The 20,054-nt window shown below is 35.3% G+C and overlaps 1 protein-coding gene across 2 annotated transcripts in view; it reads right to left on the reverse strand.

The window, feature by feature from the left end:
- LOC118196297 (uncharacterized) overlaps positions 1-20,054 on the reverse strand; it is a 252,746-nt gene that overhangs the window by 3,663 nt on the left and 229,029 nt on the right. The window contains exons 7-11 of one of the 2 annotated variants that reach the window (XM_085810003.1): positions 17,710-17,897; positions 11,056-11,162; positions 10,665-10,806; positions 8,805-10,023; positions 4,422-4,464 (exon numbers count right to left, since the gene is read on the reverse strand). In XM_085810003.1, the coding sequence (XP_085666129.1) occupies positions 4,422-4,464; positions 8,805-10,023; positions 10,665-10,806; positions 11,056-11,162; positions 17,710-17,897 (1,699 nt within the window). The remainder of the gene's footprint in view (positions 1-4,421; positions 4,465-8,804; positions 10,024-10,664; positions 10,807-11,055; positions 11,163-17,709; positions 17,898-20,054) is intronic. The other variant, XM_085810002.1, reaches the window with a different exon arrangement.

The raw sequence follows: 20,054 nt of genomic DNA on the forward strand, positions 1-20,054 counted from the left end.
TACGGAATATTTATTACAAGGACTAAAATCATTATATAAACATTGCGAACACAATGACTTTCTAACTAAATACAGTTAGTAGCGTTCGACAAGCGCGAAAAAAAATCGGGAAAAGGAAATGGCATATTCTGACGGTTGGTTTAACCATATGAATTTTCGAGAGAACTTTGCCTTCAGCCCGTTCATGAGTGTTGTGATAGACTAATTCAGTGATGCTCGTTTCTTGACTGAGATGCACTGGCTTTCCCTTAATAGCTTTTCCATGGTTCAAGCGAAATCCCTTCGCAGTTAACGGATACCCGCGTAGAGTCGCTAGCCAAGATTAACAAGAGTAGACGATTTTCGAACATTTAGAATTTAGGAACAAGTAACAAATGGTGATTTGTGTGAAATGATGATAGTAATTATAATTGAATATCTGTATTTTATGAGTACAAGAGAAATATCTCGTCCTAGCCTCATCCAAGAAGATGTCAAAGAACAGACAGAGAACGATGTGCTACGCCTAACTGCCACAACTTAAACTGGGCTAGGACTGTCAAATTGGGCTAGGACCTAACTGCCACTAGTCAAATTGGGCTATCTGTGAGCTTCAGTGAGAAAATGGGATGTGCGATCGGCGAGAGACAAGCAGAGTTAAGAAAAAGAAATGCCAATGTTTTCAAAAACATGTTTCTTAGGGCAATTGAAAACTTACTATAACAAATATAGATATAGGGGGTTGTAATGTCTCTGTGACAAAGGGACCTGGGCTAGGAGAATCCTCCACACTAGTCACGCCGGTAGTCATCTTCCCAGTTCATTCATGCACTTATTTCTGACTCTTATGTCAATCACCTTTCCGCTGGTGTGCAAAAATTAAGGACGAGACGGTTTTTTCAATATAACTTTGTACAAAAGCTTTCCAAATCAACACATTTAATACCGTAAGATCCCCAATGAATAAGGACATGAGTAATGTAAGCAACACTTACTAAAAGAGAAATCAGAAGGATAAAAAGAAGCTTTATTGAAAAAGTAGCATGGAGCGCAATGCGACTGAAGGCCGAAACATCCCTGTGATGGGTGTCCAGCAAGAAACATTCGGTCTTTAATAGGGGATATGATCTCCCCTGACTGCTAGGCAGGTTTCACAGCGTCTGCCCATGCTGAGAATGAGGGTGTCAATGAGTTGTTGAGGCATTGCTGCCCATTCGTCTTGCAGCGCCAATCGAAGCTCCGGAATCGTTATTGGTGGTAAGGTACGAGCTGCCAAGCGTCTGCCTAGAAAATCCCATACATGCTCGATGGGATTGAGATCCGGAGATCGTGCCGGCCAATCCATACGTTCAATATCCTCACTCTCTAAGAGCTGTTCGGCAGCTACTGTGCGATGACAATGGTGCATTGTCGTCCATGAAAAGGAACTGAGGACCCATAGCGCCTCTAAAAAGACGCACATATGGAAGAAGAATCTCGTTACAATAACGGGTCCCGTTGACTGAACCTGCGTCGAAGATGTGAAGGTCTGTACGACTACCAAGCATGATGCCTCCCCAAACGAGAACACCGCCACCTCCATACCTGTTCCTTTCAATGATGTTCGAGGGATGATTGCGGCTTCCCCGCTCTCTCCAGATGAGTATGCGATGAGAATCGTTACTCAGACTGAATCTGCTCTCATCTGTAAAGAGTACTCGTCCCCATTCATTGTCTCTCCAATTCCGGTGTTCCCGGCACCCCAGAGAACGCCTTCTCCGATGAGCAGGCGTTAGAGGTACACACCGTACAGTGTGTCGTGCAAACAGACCACCACCGTGCAGTCTTCTGGCCACGGTAAAACGCGATATCGGTCGTCCAGTCGCCTGTGTCGTGTGTCTAGCGATTTCTCCCGCTGTCTGCTGCCTGTTTCTTCTGGCCTGTGAGGCAATATACCGGTCATCTGCGGATGTGGTTCCTCGTGGACGACCATTACTAAGCCCCCCCGGATAGCTGTTCCTGTAGTTTGAAATTGTCTCCAAAGTCGTGAAACGACGCTGTGAGCAATTCCGAACTCTGCAGCCACACTTGTCACACTGCTGCCTTCCCCCAACTTCCCAATGATTCGACCTCGGGTAAAAGCATCCAGATGTCGTCTAACAGATTGATTATTCGCCATTTCTCGCTGAGGTAGCAACTCGGTGTGATTTTAACTGCTATACGACGTGCAATCTCTTTGCCAGAAATACTGATCTTATACCGACAACATGCTTTATACTACTCAGACACTCCCCCATTACGTCTACCTGCATATCTGCGCATGTGCTACCGTACATCACCTTACTTAATCTCCTGATTGGTCTTTCTGTCCGCTCTGCCACTTCGTTCAGCTGATATGCTAATTTTTCGACTTCGTCCTTAATTTTTGCACACCAGTATATACTACAATAACTGAACGACTTGGCAAAATAATTCAAGGCCTATGGTTCTGCAAATATAAAATCTGAGTGTCATTACGATTCCCGTATAACAAAAATTTCAATGAATAAAGTATCGTTATTCTTAGATAAACTGATTTGCGAAATGTTTATAACTTATGCGCACAATTCTCGGAGATAATCGAGAATGAACGGCATCATACTTTTGACCAGAGCTGGGTTAACAGAAGCAAATCTCAAAGTTACACCTTCCTGAATAAATTTTAAGGATTGTCAGACTAATCTTTAATTTATTACACTCTAATTTCTGTGCCCTCTCTTTCATTTTATAATAATAATAATAATAATAATAACAATAAACACTTGACTCAAGTCCTTTACTTACCTTACCTTCAGCACTTTGCTTTTCAGTGATCGAAAATGTTTCAATTAAGTTTAGGAAGAAATTATAAAATAAAAGTTGAAAATTTTTTGTTGTTAAATGTTCCTTACTGAGTTTAAATGGTACTCATGGTAAAATCTATAGATGGCGTCGTAAATTGCTGATTACACTTATCCTCTGCTAATTTTGCTTGCTAAGTTGGGGACATTTTTGCATTTAACATAATAAAACGTAATGAGTATTTTACAAATATCAGTTTATATATGGGCCGTTTAAAAATACAGATTTAAATTTACATAATTCTTCCATTCAGAGAGCTAACTATTTTTATAAAACTCTGCGCCATGTTTCGGTGAACTTTTTAATAGAAAATATATATCTAGGAATAAAGCTTGCAATAATCGTTTCGGAACACAGTATGACATATAGTACATATTATCCATTATAGCATCCATAATCTGCCAAAAGAAAAATCGCATTTTTATTTGTGTAATACCATTCTTTCGTTTCAAGCTTAAGGTTTTCCGATTGTTCACTTTTGGAGATTATACTGTGATCCGAATGAAGTTTTATCAAATGCCTGAAAAGTTATATAAGCTCTAATTTTTAATTAAAGGTTATAAACCTTAAGGATTTATTCTAGTTTTAGTTGATGTCAAATAGAGTTGTATACATCGAAACGGTGAGCATGATAACGTAGTTTCATTACAATAGAACACAATTTTTATGCATTAGAATACAATTTTAGCTCACACCTTTTTTAAATCTGGCCGTTCGTGCGAATGTAATTGCAGGAATATCTAATTCTTACAATTAAAGTCATACAATTTTTTTTGTTTAAGAAATAATTTTAGCGTAGATAATTTTTCGTTATTTTTTGAAACCAAAGCTGCATAAATATAGTTAAACAAGGCATTAAAAGCATTAAATACATTATGAGAACTTTTCCCACATTTTTGGCATTTCTTTAAACAAATATTTTCATACTTTGGTGTGTTTTTACTAACCAGCTTCTCCTAAGATTATTTCCTGCTCTGAAACAGCGTATTTTTCAAGAAATTAGTTAATAAATTATGGCAAAATAATCCTCTGCCTATGAGTAAATAGATAGTAGATTATATGCTTCCCTCCCACTAGTAGCTTTCCCTATTAAACAGGAGTGCTTTCGAGGAAATTAATTCATATATACGCTTCATAAGGAAATTACGAAAGCTTCGAACAGATAGTATCTTCAGCTCTCGGAAATCTGTGCTTTAGAGTTGAAAAATTCATTAACTTCATTTAGATTTCTCTTCATAAAAAGTCGAGTAATTTCTTGAGCGATAAATAATCAAAACATTTCTCATCCTTACTATACGAACATAAATAACACAAACAGGAAACAAAACTATGAAACATCAATGACACAAATAAGGAAAAAAAGAATTCAACTCATTTTATTTCTGATGCAAAGCATTAAGATGCTTAGAGCTACAAACAACAAACACGCCACAACCATGCAACTCATGCAGGAATTGACAAGTAAGAATTGACAATTAGTAATATTAAGGATTGGGGAGGAAGATGAGAGGAAATGTATTGAGGAATATTAGTACTGGTTATAGCAGGGGTTATACGAGGTTATATTGTTGGAAACAACTTACTGACATGAGGTCTCCATGTAGCCAGGCTGCCTGCATGCCATTCCTGCAACAAGGTACATGGTTTTAGCGACCCCTTTAGAACTACTTTCCCTCAGTATAATGATCATTTCAATTATTTGGTTGCATACACAGTCATAATATATTAGTTTACATCAGTAAAAATTTACTTTATAAATACAATGAGTATAAGTATTATTAATTAAATAAATAAACGCAACACAATGCCACAATCTTTTATACAGTTTAGTCGTTTAGGTTAGCTACAAAACATAATTTTTTCGTCTTACGTAATGGATATGTTACGGTGAAACCCCGAAATCTGCAGAATGTCGACTTTCACCGGTGAATGTCAACATTCACATAGTCTCTTGGTGTATGTCCGAAATATTTTCCAAATACTCTTATTTCTGACTTACACCGGTCAATGTCGACATTCACCATGTACTAATGGTGAATGTTGAACACATAACAATATTATATTTTCTTCTCCGTAATTCAGTCACGAATAAACGCACTTGAAACTTGAAATAAGAACTTAAGAACATGAGAACCTAAAACACACAATACATTCAAAATGAGAAAGAAAAATAATAGAAGTTAAAAACTTACTTAATTATACAGTACGTTCTAAATGAGAAAATAAAATAACAGTAATAAAAGAAACTTACTAAATTATGTGATTCAAATCTTATTTATTGCAACAACTTAAACTATTATGGCACTTTATGACCTCTCTTTTCGACTTTCACCAGAGCATATCTGTGATTGTCGACATACACCGGTGAGGGTCCGAATAGACAAGAATGTAGTGAAATATTTTAATAGCTTCATATACAAAATCCAAATTTCATGGGTCAAAGGGCACAGTGGCCATTTTGGTAATGATCAGGCAGATGAATTAGCCAAAGAAGCAGCTCTTATTCAAGATGGTTTTGAAATCTCCCTTCCATGGCTTCGCTCAAATCTCAAGTACCAATTAAAACAACCTACTTCAAAGTCTTGGTAAGATTTGTGAAATAATGCTTCACAGGGAAGACGCACATATATCTCGATCCCCAAGATAAGCTTCGCATCTCTGTTCTCGAATCCTTCATTAAATTACAATATAACTGATCTCCTGACATGCCAATGATTTCTAATTAAAGATAAACATCAGTATTCGATGTTTAAAAAAATTATGCAACGAATCTCTTCCTACTGCCTAGATTTTTGTCAAATATAAGTTCTCATGTTGCATAAATTTAGTGAATTTTAACAACCTGTAAATATGTACAAAATGACTCAACTTGGGAACTTTATAAACTGTAATAACCTTTTATAACTGAAGTAATTCCCTAGGCACCTATTTCCTTAGTATTATTATTACAGTTCATTATAACATTGTGCTCCCAATATTTATTATAGTTATCTCATTATGTTTATCTATATATTAATTACGTTTATCTGTTATTTTTGTTACACCAAAATAGATATTGAATTTAATTTGTGAATTTCAAATTGTATTAAGACTATATTGTTATCTCTGTATGTCCTAGATCGTTATTTTTAATAAATACTGGATGCGGGGCGTACGGCGGGATCGCACGATGTACCATAATAGGTAAACTCTAGATCATTTGGAAAGTTTCAGCTGCCCGTTTCCTCAACCTTTCTTTGTAAATTCTTATATAAAGCAAACATGATTTTTTAGGGTTAGTTAGTATAGGAAAGCATTACCAGCTGGCCCAAGGTACATCGCTGGTGTCTCCCATACTTTTACCTGTACCTGTGCCTATCGCTCGCATTGCCTCAATACACATTTTTTTTTTCATACTGTATCATTCGTCAGTATGACTTCAGATTATAAACTACTTCATTATACCTACTGTTTTTTAACACTTTCTCTGCTGTTCTGTTTCTTTTACTAGCGGCCGAGCGAACAGTGGCATTTCAGTCCGGGGTTTTCTTCCCCTCGAATGGGCTGACTGCATGGGCGTTTTTGTGGTTTCTCCCATGTAAGGTGTAAATGAGCCGCCAGTTTTCCTTAGAAAGTCCTCCACGAAGGCTATCTCTCCCGTTAGGCAGATAGCCCTCGAATTCTTTGCCATAATAAACCAACCCTTGCCAAGCTTTCTTCTTGTAATGCAGATGATTGAAAGCTCAAAGGTATTGTTTCAATAGCGTAGCTAGGGGGGTTGCCCTCCCAGGCGGCATATTTTATGGCATTTTGTGGCGGCGCTTTTCGTGTCAGAATATGTAGGCCCTTAATTCACTGCTCTCATTGATATAACAAACAAAAATTAATTTCCATAGCGATGTCTTGATATAAAGGTACCAACAACTTTATGAGGTTTCCTTTTTAAGTTAAAAGCTGATCTTCATGAAGATGTGCACAAGTGGCGTAGCTAGGCTTTTTATCGCTCGGGAAGGCCCATTCATACACATTCATAAAAACATACACACACACAAAAAGAAAATCTGTAAAATATCAAAACGACATACAGGAAAATAAATAGAAACTCTGTTAAACTGCATAATACAACTCTCCAGCATTTTAAAGTTGTACGCAGTTCTATTTTGCTTGTTTTCCCGTTAGTAAAATGGTCGATAATATTCTAGAAGTTTACTTCATTATTCTAGTTGCTTTACAGTATCATTAAAAGCAAGATACTCATTTGCAGGCCTTATGTACTTGTTAACCGATTTGTATCTAGGAAAATTCCTTTAACAGCAAATGATACAAGTGTGAGGAATATTCGAAGCAGAGCTACAGTAGTTGGAATTTTTGTTCGGAGAGTGCATTTTAGAACCACTCCCATCTCTCTGTTTTGCTTTTCAAAGCGGTATCGCAAATACACTCTGGAGCCTTTTTCTCTCAGTGAAGAGTTTTTTCTTATTTATATTGTCATTCGTATTTTCCATACAAAAGTTTTGATAGAGAGTAAGGAAAGCATAGTAAAATATTGAAGCTATTGAAGTTCTTTCGTAATTCTTTTGAATACTCAATCCAGAATCTAAACAATTCTCTCCTCAATTAAGTTTTGTATCAAAATTCAGCGTCTCGTGATTCTCTACCTCACTAGTCACACAACGGATGAGCTGGCTGGTTTTTGGCACTCCGCTTTAGGTCCAAATCCCAAGCAACAGACTGGCTGCCTTATGTGGTTTATTTGTAACGTAGGGTACTTACGCACGCGTGACTTGAATATGAGTCACGGCCCCTTTCGTAACGTGAATATAATTCACTTCCTATTTTTGAAGAAGGAGAATTTTAGTCCTCCACGTTTAGTCAACTTCTTAGACGGTGAACTTGGCTACAATCCAATAATTCATTCTACTCCGAATATCCATATGACTTGCCATATAACCAAAGATCCACATGAATATAAATTATTTCCCATCAAAATTAACACCCCCAAATTGTGCTGCTTGGGGAGGACCGCATGTGCTTAGCTATGCGACTTTGGTGAGGACAATTTTATTACGGGTATCCATGTGAAAACTGCTGTAGCGAATAGTGTTTTATCTTCATAAAGGTGTTGAAACTTCATGATGAAGCACCATTTTGCAGCAATACTATGAATATACTATGATAACTTTATCGACGGTTTAAAAATATTTGAAATTTAAGCTTTATTTAACAAATAAAAGAAGTTGACACTCATAATAACTATTACTCCATTATCGATGTAAAAAGTCTCTAACTGAAGAGAGTATATTAAATTCACTTTGGTGATTTCATTGCTCGTCATAACGTAATTTTTCTTTAAGATGTGAGGAATCATTATAACAAGCATCAACAGTATATTTTTCCTTTTTTTTTCGAGTATATCGTTCTGACGTTTTATAACATTTTAGATGTGTGTTGTGAAATGCGGCAAATTCAGGAGCCGCCCCGGGTGGACAAAGCGCTAGTAAAATTCAATAAAATTAATTCACCACATCACTAATTTACGGTTATAACGAAATGTTTCCCGTGATTTTTTTCGTCTTTCCATAGATTGGTTAAAGAAGGTACAACTCAAGGTTACGAGAAAGTTTTGGGTTTTCAAATACAAATTTGATGGTTGGAATGAAATCTTCTTCAACAAGAACTTCAACAAGAATCGTGGTTGGGAAGCGTTGTCTAAAATATTGATGAGTCTGGACGGCTTTAAAAGCAGGACTTATTATATTGTGTCAAAAGCCGATTGTCTTAAAACAGCATTCCTTAAACTTCTATATGTTACATTTGTTATAAACTAAATATAAATTAAAATATAATTACTAAAATAACTGCTTAGTGGCTTTAAATATTTGAGACATGGTTTTAAATTCATGCTAGTAGTAATAATTTCATTAAATAATTAATTTAAAAAAATACGAAGTTATGTACAAAGCAATGAGTAAATTCCACCAACTTACTTCATGTGCAAGATCTGGATGATAAGTGGTACTACTGTAACTGACTGCTGGTGCCACTTTTCCGCTAGCAGGGCTTGTGCTGTTATGTGGTGAGGATGACTTTGGCGTCGTGGCATTGCCACTCCATTTACAAGCAGTTCCACTGGTTGCACCTAATAAGTCCGTAGTTTTAGCACTTGGATCTAGATGACTGCTGTATTTGCAAAGTTTTGTGTCAAATATAGAACCAGTCATATGATGTCCAGTGGATTGTCTTGTGAGGGAGTTACCCCACATGAGAACACTTTGCCTGGTGTCATTTGTAAATGCGGATACATAATCTGACGAGTTTTTATTATCTTTGGACGAAACGAGGTGCGGAGAATCCCTGAGATGAGACTGGAGTGGTGAACTTTTAGGTTTGATGACATTAATGCAGTCAGATGACACAGTTGGAATTGAAAAACTTAAACTGTGACAACTCAGATCTCCTAATTTCGGTTCTCTGTCTAAACTAGACAACAGTGGTTGAATACCTGCACTTGTGGCACTCATGAGACACCCACGTAAAGAAGCGCTAGATTCTGTACTAGCCACAGCGTAAGTCTCGCAACAAGATGGCTTGTTGCTGGTTACGCCACCGACTTGTTGCACAAGTCTTTGTTGGCTGTGCGCATCGCCATTGAATTTTGCTGCGCTATCCAGCTGGCATGGGTAATATTTTTCTTCTTTAGCAAGCTGTGTTCCGTCTGGGTACGTTGGGAAGCACGTCCTAGCTGTTGCAGATGCCATATCCAAAAACCCGTTGCTTGCATATTGCGTATGGTGACTGTAGTCAGGATAATAGCCACCGAGATGTCTATAATGCAAGAAATTCTCCGCGGATAAGAAACGTGTATTATCTATTGCGGCTGTAAATATGTTTTGAGGTACAGCTGTAGCAGCTGCAACGTAAGGTGAAAGTCCATTCATATTATCAGCGGGTGCATACGTATACATATTATTATAAGTGGCTTCTTCCAGGTAAGGATCTGTCCCCGGAACCTTACGTTTGCGGCAGGAAGCTGAGAGAAGGTCTCGTATTTGAGATTTATAGCGTCGGTTGCGTTGGCAACGCATAATGAAATCACTGTCGGACAACATTCCACTTCTATCATTCATCGACGCTAGACCACTGTCTAAATATGTTACTTTGAAATCCATTGTCCGTTTTCCCAGCAAATCGCGTCCTTCTTCTTCCCTGTAAAATACGCTTTTCAAATGAATATCATTCATTTTAATTATTTCATACATTTTAGTAACTAAATATAAAACCTTAATCTACTTAATGCATTTTAACATACTATGCTGCATATATGTATCTTATGTTACGGAGAGAAACAAATAAATATTCAGCTTAATAAAGGAAGGAAATTTCTGTATTTTTATAAGGAAATTTCTGTATTTAAGATATTAACCCACTTTATAGGCTACTGTAGATTAATATTAAAATAAGCTGCGGTTTTTTAAAACTGCAATCCAATGCAAACTTTATGTTCTGGAGTTATTATTCAAAATTTGTCAAAAGTTTCTTTGGAACTGATAAAATAAAATTTATATAACACAGAATGGATTTTCGACTGATTTTTTTAAGTAAATTAATTAATCAGTAAATGAACGGAAACTAGCCTGAGATTTTCATATTTTCAAAATTATTGTACTAAACTTTTACTGATAAAAATTAAAACAATTATTTTAATACCAATTTTTTAATATTACGGTATTAAAAAAACTTAGTTAAATCTTGAATTTATTGTTTTGGAATTTGAGTAAAATATGCATTAAATGTTTTTCGGGAATGGAACTGTACTAAATAGATTAAATAACCTAGCACATACTTACATTAGTGGCCTGTGTGTGCAGAGAATAAAATCAGGTTTGCTGTTTTTATAAACTAATCTGGCGCTAGTCTGTAGCCACTGAAATTTACCCTCTTTTGCAACCAGCCTATATGCTATGAGTCCAGACGCTCCAGTTTTCAACACTAAAATATACAGGTCAAAGATAGATTTAAATCTAAAGTTACACTAGTTGCAGAACGAATTACAAATATCAAGATATTATCAATAAATTTTATTCAGAGCACAATAATAATTACAACAAATTCTTCTTGGAAATATGGCACTTAATGTCACGAATGGAAAATACGATTCTCAAAGCTGATTTGTAATAAAATAATAGATTCTTAACTAACAATATGGAACAAAAACACTGCTTATATACAGATACTTACATTCTTGGTGTGCACTGGCAACATAAGCTAGGTCATCATAATGGACTAGGTCGTACCCGCCTTTATTTGCCAGTTCAGAATCTGAATATCCCAAGAGCTGTTTACCTCTGGGAATGGGGAAAAAAAGGCCTTGTCAATTTCGAAATAAATATTTATTTATTCATTAAAACAGTAAATACAGAATAAATGCACTCGGGAATTATTTAAACAGAGAGCTGCTTACAGTGATTAACAATGAGAACTTTTTATTTTTGGAGAATATTTATTTTGGTTTAATTGTTCACAATAGCATACAAATTTCGAATTAGATATAGCATTCTTACAGAAAGTTATGTTTGGATACCAGTTAAAAAGTATTAAATACAGTTAATCGAGTGATAATAAAATTTAGTATTCCTTTACACCGCTTGTAGACACTCTGTGGATATATCACTGTATGCAGAGTGTTTCAGCAAATCAGTTACAACCTTTCAGGAGAGACAAGTTATACCTAGATGATGGAAAATCAGATAGCAATTGTATGGTCGAAAAGGCCTTCGTGGCGCGGTAGTGACAACATGAAGCACATGAAAGGAAGAACATGGAAAGGGTGAAAAACATGTTTATTATGCTTAGTTAAAGCAGAAATCAAGGAATAAGAACAAAAATAGATAACAATCGTCATCAAAGAAGATGTTCGAAGATTCTTGACCCTACTGCAGATCTCACATCTTCGGCACATGAAGATCTAATGTTCTGGAAAATAACGGACATGTCCCGGACTTCCGCAGCAGCTGCCAGGTTTCTTGCAACAAGTTCCTCAGCACTTCTAATGGGGGTTTTATACAGCAATGTCTTGACGTACCCCAAGAGCGATCTTCTTGCCAAAGCACCGGATCACCCTGCCGATCCCATGTTGAGGATACTTTCCGAACTTTATTTCGAACACCTTCTTTGATGAAGATCGTCTTTTTTTGTTCTTATTTCTTGGTTTCCGCTGCACTAAGAACAGTAAACATATATTCTCACCCTGTTCGTATTCTTCCTTTTTTGTGTTTTGTGTCGTAACTACCGCACCAGGAAAGCGTTTCCGACCATGAGTTGCTAAGTGTTTTTCCATCGTCTAGGTGTACTCTGTCTCTCCTGAAAGTTTGTAACCGATTTGCGGAAACACCCTACATATGTTACCGGCAAAGTATGAAATTTGACGTATAGAATACCTAGGCATTTTATAGAAGGCCGAAAACTGGCCGACAATGTATGAAACTATTAAACATTTCATAAATTGCCTAGGCATTCTATAGAATGCCAAATGACAAACCGGGGATGGGCAAAGTGTGAAATGCATGTTAATGCTTAGTACTGCTAAGAAGGAACAACGGTACTATTGGTTACGAAACTTTATGATGTGATGTTTGCGGGGGGGGGAAGTAACATCATTCATCTGATTAAAGAAGACGTCAGTACTACACAGTATACGTCACGGACACTGATTTATTTCACGTACTTCATGAAACTCACTTGGCTATTGGACACGGAGGGCATGACAGAATGTCGAAAGAAATTTAAAACAAATACGAAAGTGTTACACATAATGTCATTGAACTTTTGTGAGCCCTGCCAGAAGAAAAATAAAAGGGTACTAAAAAGGACAATGTTGTGAAACCTATGAGACTTTCTGAATTTAATTTTCGTTGTCAGGTATATCTTATTAATTTCCAGTCTCAGCGCGAATACAAATTTATTATGGTGTGTCAAGATCATTTCACTATTTTTTTTTACGTATTTTGAATAAAAGATTTCAATCGCAGGTTTTGATTATTTTCTCAAAATAGCATTTGTATTTTTGAGGGAATGAACGCTTTTTAAATAACAGCCTTATCATGACCTTTTTTTCCATACTTTGCCTTAGAGAATTTGTCATTCTATATAATGCTAGTGTAAAGTATATAATAATTCTCATACTTCATACTTTGCTTAAAAGAGCCAAGCATACCATAAAATGCCTACGTATTATATAGCTGCATTTATTACCGGTAACATACAGATCGCTTTTCAGTATCGCCATCTACCGTAGGAAAATGCAACTAGAAATACGATTCTTAAACAGGATTCTTGAGTTGAAGTGAGAAATGTTAAATCAATTCAGGTTGCAAGCGCAGTCGAAAAATATCAGAACTGTTTATAATCTTAAGGGAATAATGTTAAGAGTTATGTTCCTAATTTTAATTACTTTAAGGAATGTGAATGAATAAATTCGGGCAGTTTTGGCTGTCAATGGTATCATTTTCAGTAATATCAATTTTCATCATGCGCATTCTTTCACTGTTATTAATTGTTGCGATTGGAAATTTTACCTTTGTTAAAAAATATTCATCATTCAGCTCATCAACCCTTTTTTTATAGTTGTGGGATTCATATGGTAGCTAAGTAACTAATTCAAGACTTGTTTATGTAGGTAGGGAACTATTTCTTACCTTTTTTTTTTTTTTTTTTTTTAAATCCCACTGTTGTTTTTTTTTGCCTGAAAAACTTGTCTAGCATCTCATGGATTTCATAAGCCGAAATACCACTGACAGTATGAGTTATTCGTTGTAGAATTATCAGCTATTAATAAAATCAGGATCTCAGTGGTAGGACGCACGCAAATGATTAGTGTGTACTGTTGAAACGTAATATGCCTTTAGAAGCAAATTTGATTATTTAGAATAATAACACAAACGTTTATGAAAATCTTTAGTTATCTATAATTTAAATCACTTGAATTAGATGTTTCATAAATCAAATTTATCAGACATTTTACTAAAATAAAATAAAGGTGTAAATTATTAAAAAGTGAGTATATTACTTCTAATCTCTGATTTAATTCAGCCATGAACTACTTTAATTTGAAAGCTAAGTTAAAATGCCGAATGAAAACGCTTCTCGAAACTAGTAGTTTACGAAGTAATGACGGTAAATGAAAGATCTTATGCCTTTTGGAGTGGCAATATTTGCTATTGGGCATGGATGATAAATTCCCGAGTTGTATAACTTAACGCAATGACAACGAGAAACAGAAAACCTAAACTAAGAGTTATCTAATATCAAAAGGCATACAAATCCTTGATTCAAACAACTCAGAGATCAAATTTTGTTAAGTAAAATTAACTTACGTGGCATCTAAACACGCCTTACTATATCTTCACAGTTTACCCAGCACTCACTTTCATGAACACACCATTAAAAGTTTAAAAGTCTAAAGGGAGAATTATCATCGTCTAATATTTTATGACTACGTATCATAGATTGATGTCACTGTTTCAAATACAGCAGGGATAGATTGCGTAACTTTTATAACTTTTAACTTGAGCCTCTTTTTTTTTCGTAGTTAGCTTGAACGAAAATTAAAATTCAATTTTAAATGAATATAAATTATCTGCGTTTCAATAAAACTTTTTCTTATAATGGGATATTAAGATATTTAGTTACAGCTAAACTTTTATGTTTTTTTTTTCTTCTGCAAATTCATTTTCTACACAGGAAAGAAAATTAAGAAATAGAATAAATAAGGAGAAAGAATAAAATTTTAAGCAGCGAAAGCTAGCTACTAAACACATAATTTGCTTAATTGTTTGTCTTTGTAACTGCTGATCGTGACTGAGTACGAGCAGTGTCTTGCCATTTCTAAATGAATGCTTTTACTCATTGCTAAGCTCTTACTTTTTGTTCACTTTTTTCAAAGAGCTTTCACATTAGGCAACTACTTAAATAAACTGAAAGATTTATCAGGTAAATAAACTTAATTTATTTTAAACGTCTTTGTGTCATGAAAATAAAGAAATAAAAATGACACAGCTTGCAGTCATTTAAAAGCCCAATTCCCACTTAATTATGTTTGCATTAAAACAATAAACCAAACAGAAATCGTGAGCTGGCTGTTCTCATCCTAATTTAAATTCTACCTGCATGAAATTTCGATGCATTTTGCTTAGTTAAACACTTGTGGTGCCTCCTGCTTGATTCACATAATATATATTCGCTCAAATTAGAAACGTATGCAAATTTAAAGTAAGCGAGTGTTAACTGCAACTCAGGCCTTCTTGTGTGAAGCTGAATCTCTTTGCTGATGATTATTACTTGGGCTGATCCATGTATTTAAGTTTGCAAAGGAAGTATATGTGATCTCTGAGGCCACACTGAACCCTTGTCGCCCTCAAGTAGTTTGCAGGATCCGGTTAAGATAATCTTGAGTCCTATTCACTAAGCTCTTTCAGGTAGCCCCTGTGCTCACTTTCTTCATTTTCGTGAGAGGAGAACGGGATTATAGTATGATTTTAGAGCCCCAGGGCCGGGCCTCATAAGCTTAGGCAGCAATCAGGTCTGAGTGGTAAGTGAACCCCTTGAACAGTTGGTTAGATAAAGATCAAAATTAGGTATTTTGTTTAAAGAGTTAATAACCTTTAATAATTATACGTCGATAAATCAGCAGGTCGTCCGATTTGTTACAAATTTCGTGTCAACAAACAATTGGGAAATTTTTAACGTCTTTTTTTTCTTCTTTTTAGTTATAAACTACCCGTAGTAATAAAATAAAATTTTGATGATTTTAACTTTTGTTTTGTGCTAGTCTGGTTTTAGTCAAAGCGTTAATTCATTGGCAATTAGTAACTCAAAGTCGGTTGAAAAGATCTACACTATCAGCAGTTGAGCTTAAACTTCACGTTTATGAGCTCACCCGTCAGCTAAGATAATGGCAAGCAGATTGTTGAAGTATTAGGAGGAAAAAAAAATCAGCCATTTATACTTGTGTTATGAATTTTTACCTGCATTTTATTTACCTTAATTTCTCTCCTTCTCATTCTTTCTCTCTCTTTTCTAGAAAGAGAGGGTAAATACGCACCTGGAGGATTTGTGAGACAGCGAATTTAATAAATTCCTAACTGGTTGTAAAAATTAAAATGAATTCTTGAACTATAGGCTTAATGTTTACGTTTAATTCATTCTTGAATATGTACTCAGGTAACCCAGCCAGTCTGTAAGTTTAATGACTATTTTATTAAATAACTCTTAGCAGAAACTAGGAAAAGCGTACTTGCTAATTAAAGACCTTTCTCTTGACCGAATTTGACTGACTCACGTTATGTACTTACTACCTTGCTTTAATTCAGAACATCATTTTAATAATGTTGCATCATTAGCAATGCGTAACAATGTAATTTAAATTTAGCATTTAATTAATACTACAACTGCAGACTTCTGGATTGTAACTTCAAGCTTTCAATAAACATTCTGCTGTATTTTTATATACCTGTTTTGCTTAAAACTGGAATTTATCATTTCGGGCATAGGTGTTTATGATTTAGATACATTCTCCTGACTATGCAGAGTACAATACAAATTGTCAGCAATTAAATTTTACTTTGTTAAAAAGTTAAGAGTTTTACTTATTGAACGCAGGTTACAGCATTTAATGCGGCAATAAAGTGTGTTTGTTCTCTGTAACACATTTTGTAATTTTCACACGCAGTTTCACGAGCTGAGAAGAACGAACCCATATTCTAGTGAAGAGCATAAATACATTTGGAAATTATGAGTGAATCATCTTCGAAAAATTTGCTGTCTCCTTGCCTGAAATCGAACACGAGTCTTCAAATTATCGGGCTGATTCGCTAACCATTGTCGCTGTCGGAAACTTAGCCGACAATATTTAAAACACTTAGTCGAAAGCTTTTAGCTGTGGCATGGGCTAAGCCACACGAAGACTTAGCCCATGTGTCGTTTTAGCCGACAACACGCTTAGCAGGTTTAGGTGACAGCATGTACATTTGGATAAGAACATATAAAACTATTTTATTAAAAATATTGCATATTTATTCGACCAAATTCTACGTTTTCCTAAGACCAGCTTTTCTTTGGAAACGTAGAAGTTTCCTTCCTTAGAGCTTCAGATAACTTGGATATATAGCATTGATAAGGCGGAACATTTATTGGCCGTGCTCATGTAGGAAACTTTTCATTAATCAAAGAAATTAAAAAAGATAATGCTATGCTAAAAAGGAAATAGAGAAGGCTATCGGCGAGGCTAAAAAGAAGAGAAAATAGGAAATAATTTCTGACAGAAAAAAGAGAACAGAGGTGTAATAGAAATTTTATGTGAAATTGCACATAATATTACTTTTTAACATATTTTATTATTTATGGATATTTTTTATTAAAACGGTTTCGTATGAACGTGTAGATTAAAGGACCTGTTGGCTAAATGTGCTGTCCACAAAGCGTCTTGTCAGCTAAGTGTCATGAAACCGACTATTATACATTAAGAGAATGTAGACCTAAATATTATTATTGAACTTCTAGCAGTTCATTTGTATAGAACATCAGTGCAAAAATTTTAGTCTTAGGAATTATTCGAATCGTGATATTTCCACTCTTTAGAAGAAAGTCCTTCAGAAGAAATCCTCACTACAACGATATTTAAATTTTCAATTCCTTTTATCAGATCCACAGAAAAATGGTTTTGCATAATAATGCCATAAAGGACCCTCAGTTAGAATCAGATGATTCTTTATGACATTTTTACGCAAATCATTTCTGTAGAACTTTGCTAAATGCAATATATTTCTGTATAGAACTCTTCTCAAGCTAAAATGCTGCAGATCTTAAACTAAAGATTCCCACATACAAAATCCTTACCTTGCATCCATGGAGACTAGAGAAAGATCAAGTTTATGTTTGCTTTTAAACATAGAATCTTTTTGAGGCATTTCCAGGAGCGATGGAGGCCCAAACGGTGTGCAGACGGCAAAGAGAGCCAGTGGGGGTTCTTCAGTCTTCTGATTCTGGCCATGCAAAATTTTTATTCGACCTCTTATATCCAGTCTCTAGAAAAGTGAATAGAATAAAATTATCAAACTTAATTTTTAAATGAACCTAATCTTATTCGAGCAACGTTTACATTCTCTATGCGCATAAAAATCTGTAACACGCGTACGGAGTTCAAAGAGTAATGATAAATCTCCCCTGGATTATAGTGTTAAATATTGCTTGCTTACATGATTTATTTATTTTTCTAGTACTGCTATGCACGCAGCTAAATTTACCTTCAGGGTGCATAGTCGAAATTTGCATGCGTTAACGTATACATGTCTTTCCTTCAAAACACTTGAGATAAAAAGAGAAAGATTTACTGAAAAATCATGTTAAGAATTTTCCGAAATGCCGAGGCATAGGAATTTCTTAAGTATTAAGTCTCATAAGAAAGAAAGCACATTAAAGACTGTAGAATAAGTTGAAAGTCATCAACAGCATCAAATCAAGCAACTTACATTTTTAAAGATCAATAATTAATTTATAACAGAAGTCTGTGTCTTCGGTCTAAGTACAATGACTAATTGTAGAAATTGTAGAAGAAGCTTGCTTGATAAAGTTATAAGGTATTTTCTCTCTACTTATGTATAACTTCGTGGGGTAATTGGAAGAATACTCGAAAGGTTCAGTGTTTGAGTGCCTGCCAGGGCACTGCACATTTTTCGCATATCCTGCTTAAAAAAACCTAATAACTCGACAAGTGGCACCAGAGCTGAAAACGTTCGTGGACGATAATTCGTCACCACCAAGAATTTGACGATTGGGTCCCCCAATCCCCACTCACCCTTTAAAAGGGGAAGTATATAACGTATTTTCTTCCTCCCTTCCGCATACCTTCGTGGTGTAATTGGAAGCATACTCGACACGTATTTGAGAGGTCCAGGTTTCGAGTCTCGTAGAGGGCATCGTACATTTTTCACGTCCCTGGCACACACACACACACAAAAACCTAATTATTCTACAAAATGTATATAATTTGCATATATATATATATATATGTGTGTGTGTGTGTGTGTGTGTAACGTTGTAGACTTAGACGTAACGATGTAGGAATATTGATTTCGTAGATACTGAGCAAAATTGGCATCCAAGACAGATTAAATATTCCTTTTTTTTTTTAAATTTATTTTTGCGACTACAAATATTTCGCACGTTAATTGTGCCTGTTCCAGAACAGTTACGTTTTTTAGAAGGGAAAGCAACAAACAGCAGTCTTTGTGGCAACAGAGGCAGAAACAAAGTGCAATGTATTCAGAACGAAATCTAAATTCAGAATGAGTTAGTTTCGGTCTCCATGCATTTGATGGATAATTAATAATGCTTCAAATGCTACTTGTTGTTTTAGTTCCCTTTACGTCTCCAGCATTATGTGAAAATCATATGATATGGATGATTAGTCTCAAAATAACGCAGTTCAATAAAAGTTATTGCTATTTTTAGAATAAAGAGGGGAAATACTCAAATTAAAATTAAGCATTAAGGGACTATTGCTATTTTAGATTATGATTTATATTTACATTATTTTATATATATATATGTAGAAAGAGAGACTAATACTGTTGGCTAATTAACTGAAGTAACGAGAACATCATTATTTGGATTTCATCTGGTGTGTCAAGTGAAAACCATGTAAAAAATCTTCCGAAACATGAAGCTTACTGTCACGCGAATGTAAATTGATAACATCGCGGCGTATATCAGTCGCCTGATAGTTCGACAGAAAGAACAATCAGTCAGAAGGAATTACATTCTTATTCGAGAGGCTAAGACACTGGCAGTTCGACCCAGGTTCATTCCCGTCTGCGTGAGGTTTCATGTTTTTCCACGTACTACTTTCTCTCGAAATTTCCTCCAGGAAGGCATTAAACATTTTCTTAAACAAATAACCAAATAACCCTCTTGTGCTTTGCTTTACTCAGGTAACTAAGCACATAACTGATACATAAGTTGAAATTTAAAAGGTTTTTCATTTTCGAAAGAAATAAAAGTTGCAATACAATTTTTGAACAAATGTCTTTAAAAACTTACGCAGGCCAATAAAATTTCATAAAAATGTATACTCTAGGCTTTACGAGATTAGAGTTCTGGGAGAGGAAGTTTTATAAGAAGAAATTTCCTATCCAAGAAAAATTACTGAACCTTTTATGAATTTTATTTCGGAACTTAAAAAA

This window comes from Stegodyphus dumicola, chromosome X2, assembly GCF_044657685.1.
Source record: "Stegodyphus dumicola isolate Sdum_Otavi_A_Nest chromosome X2, ASM4465768v1".
NCBI lineage: Eukaryota > Metazoa > Arthropoda > Arachnida > Araneae > Eresidae > Stegodyphus > Stegodyphus dumicola.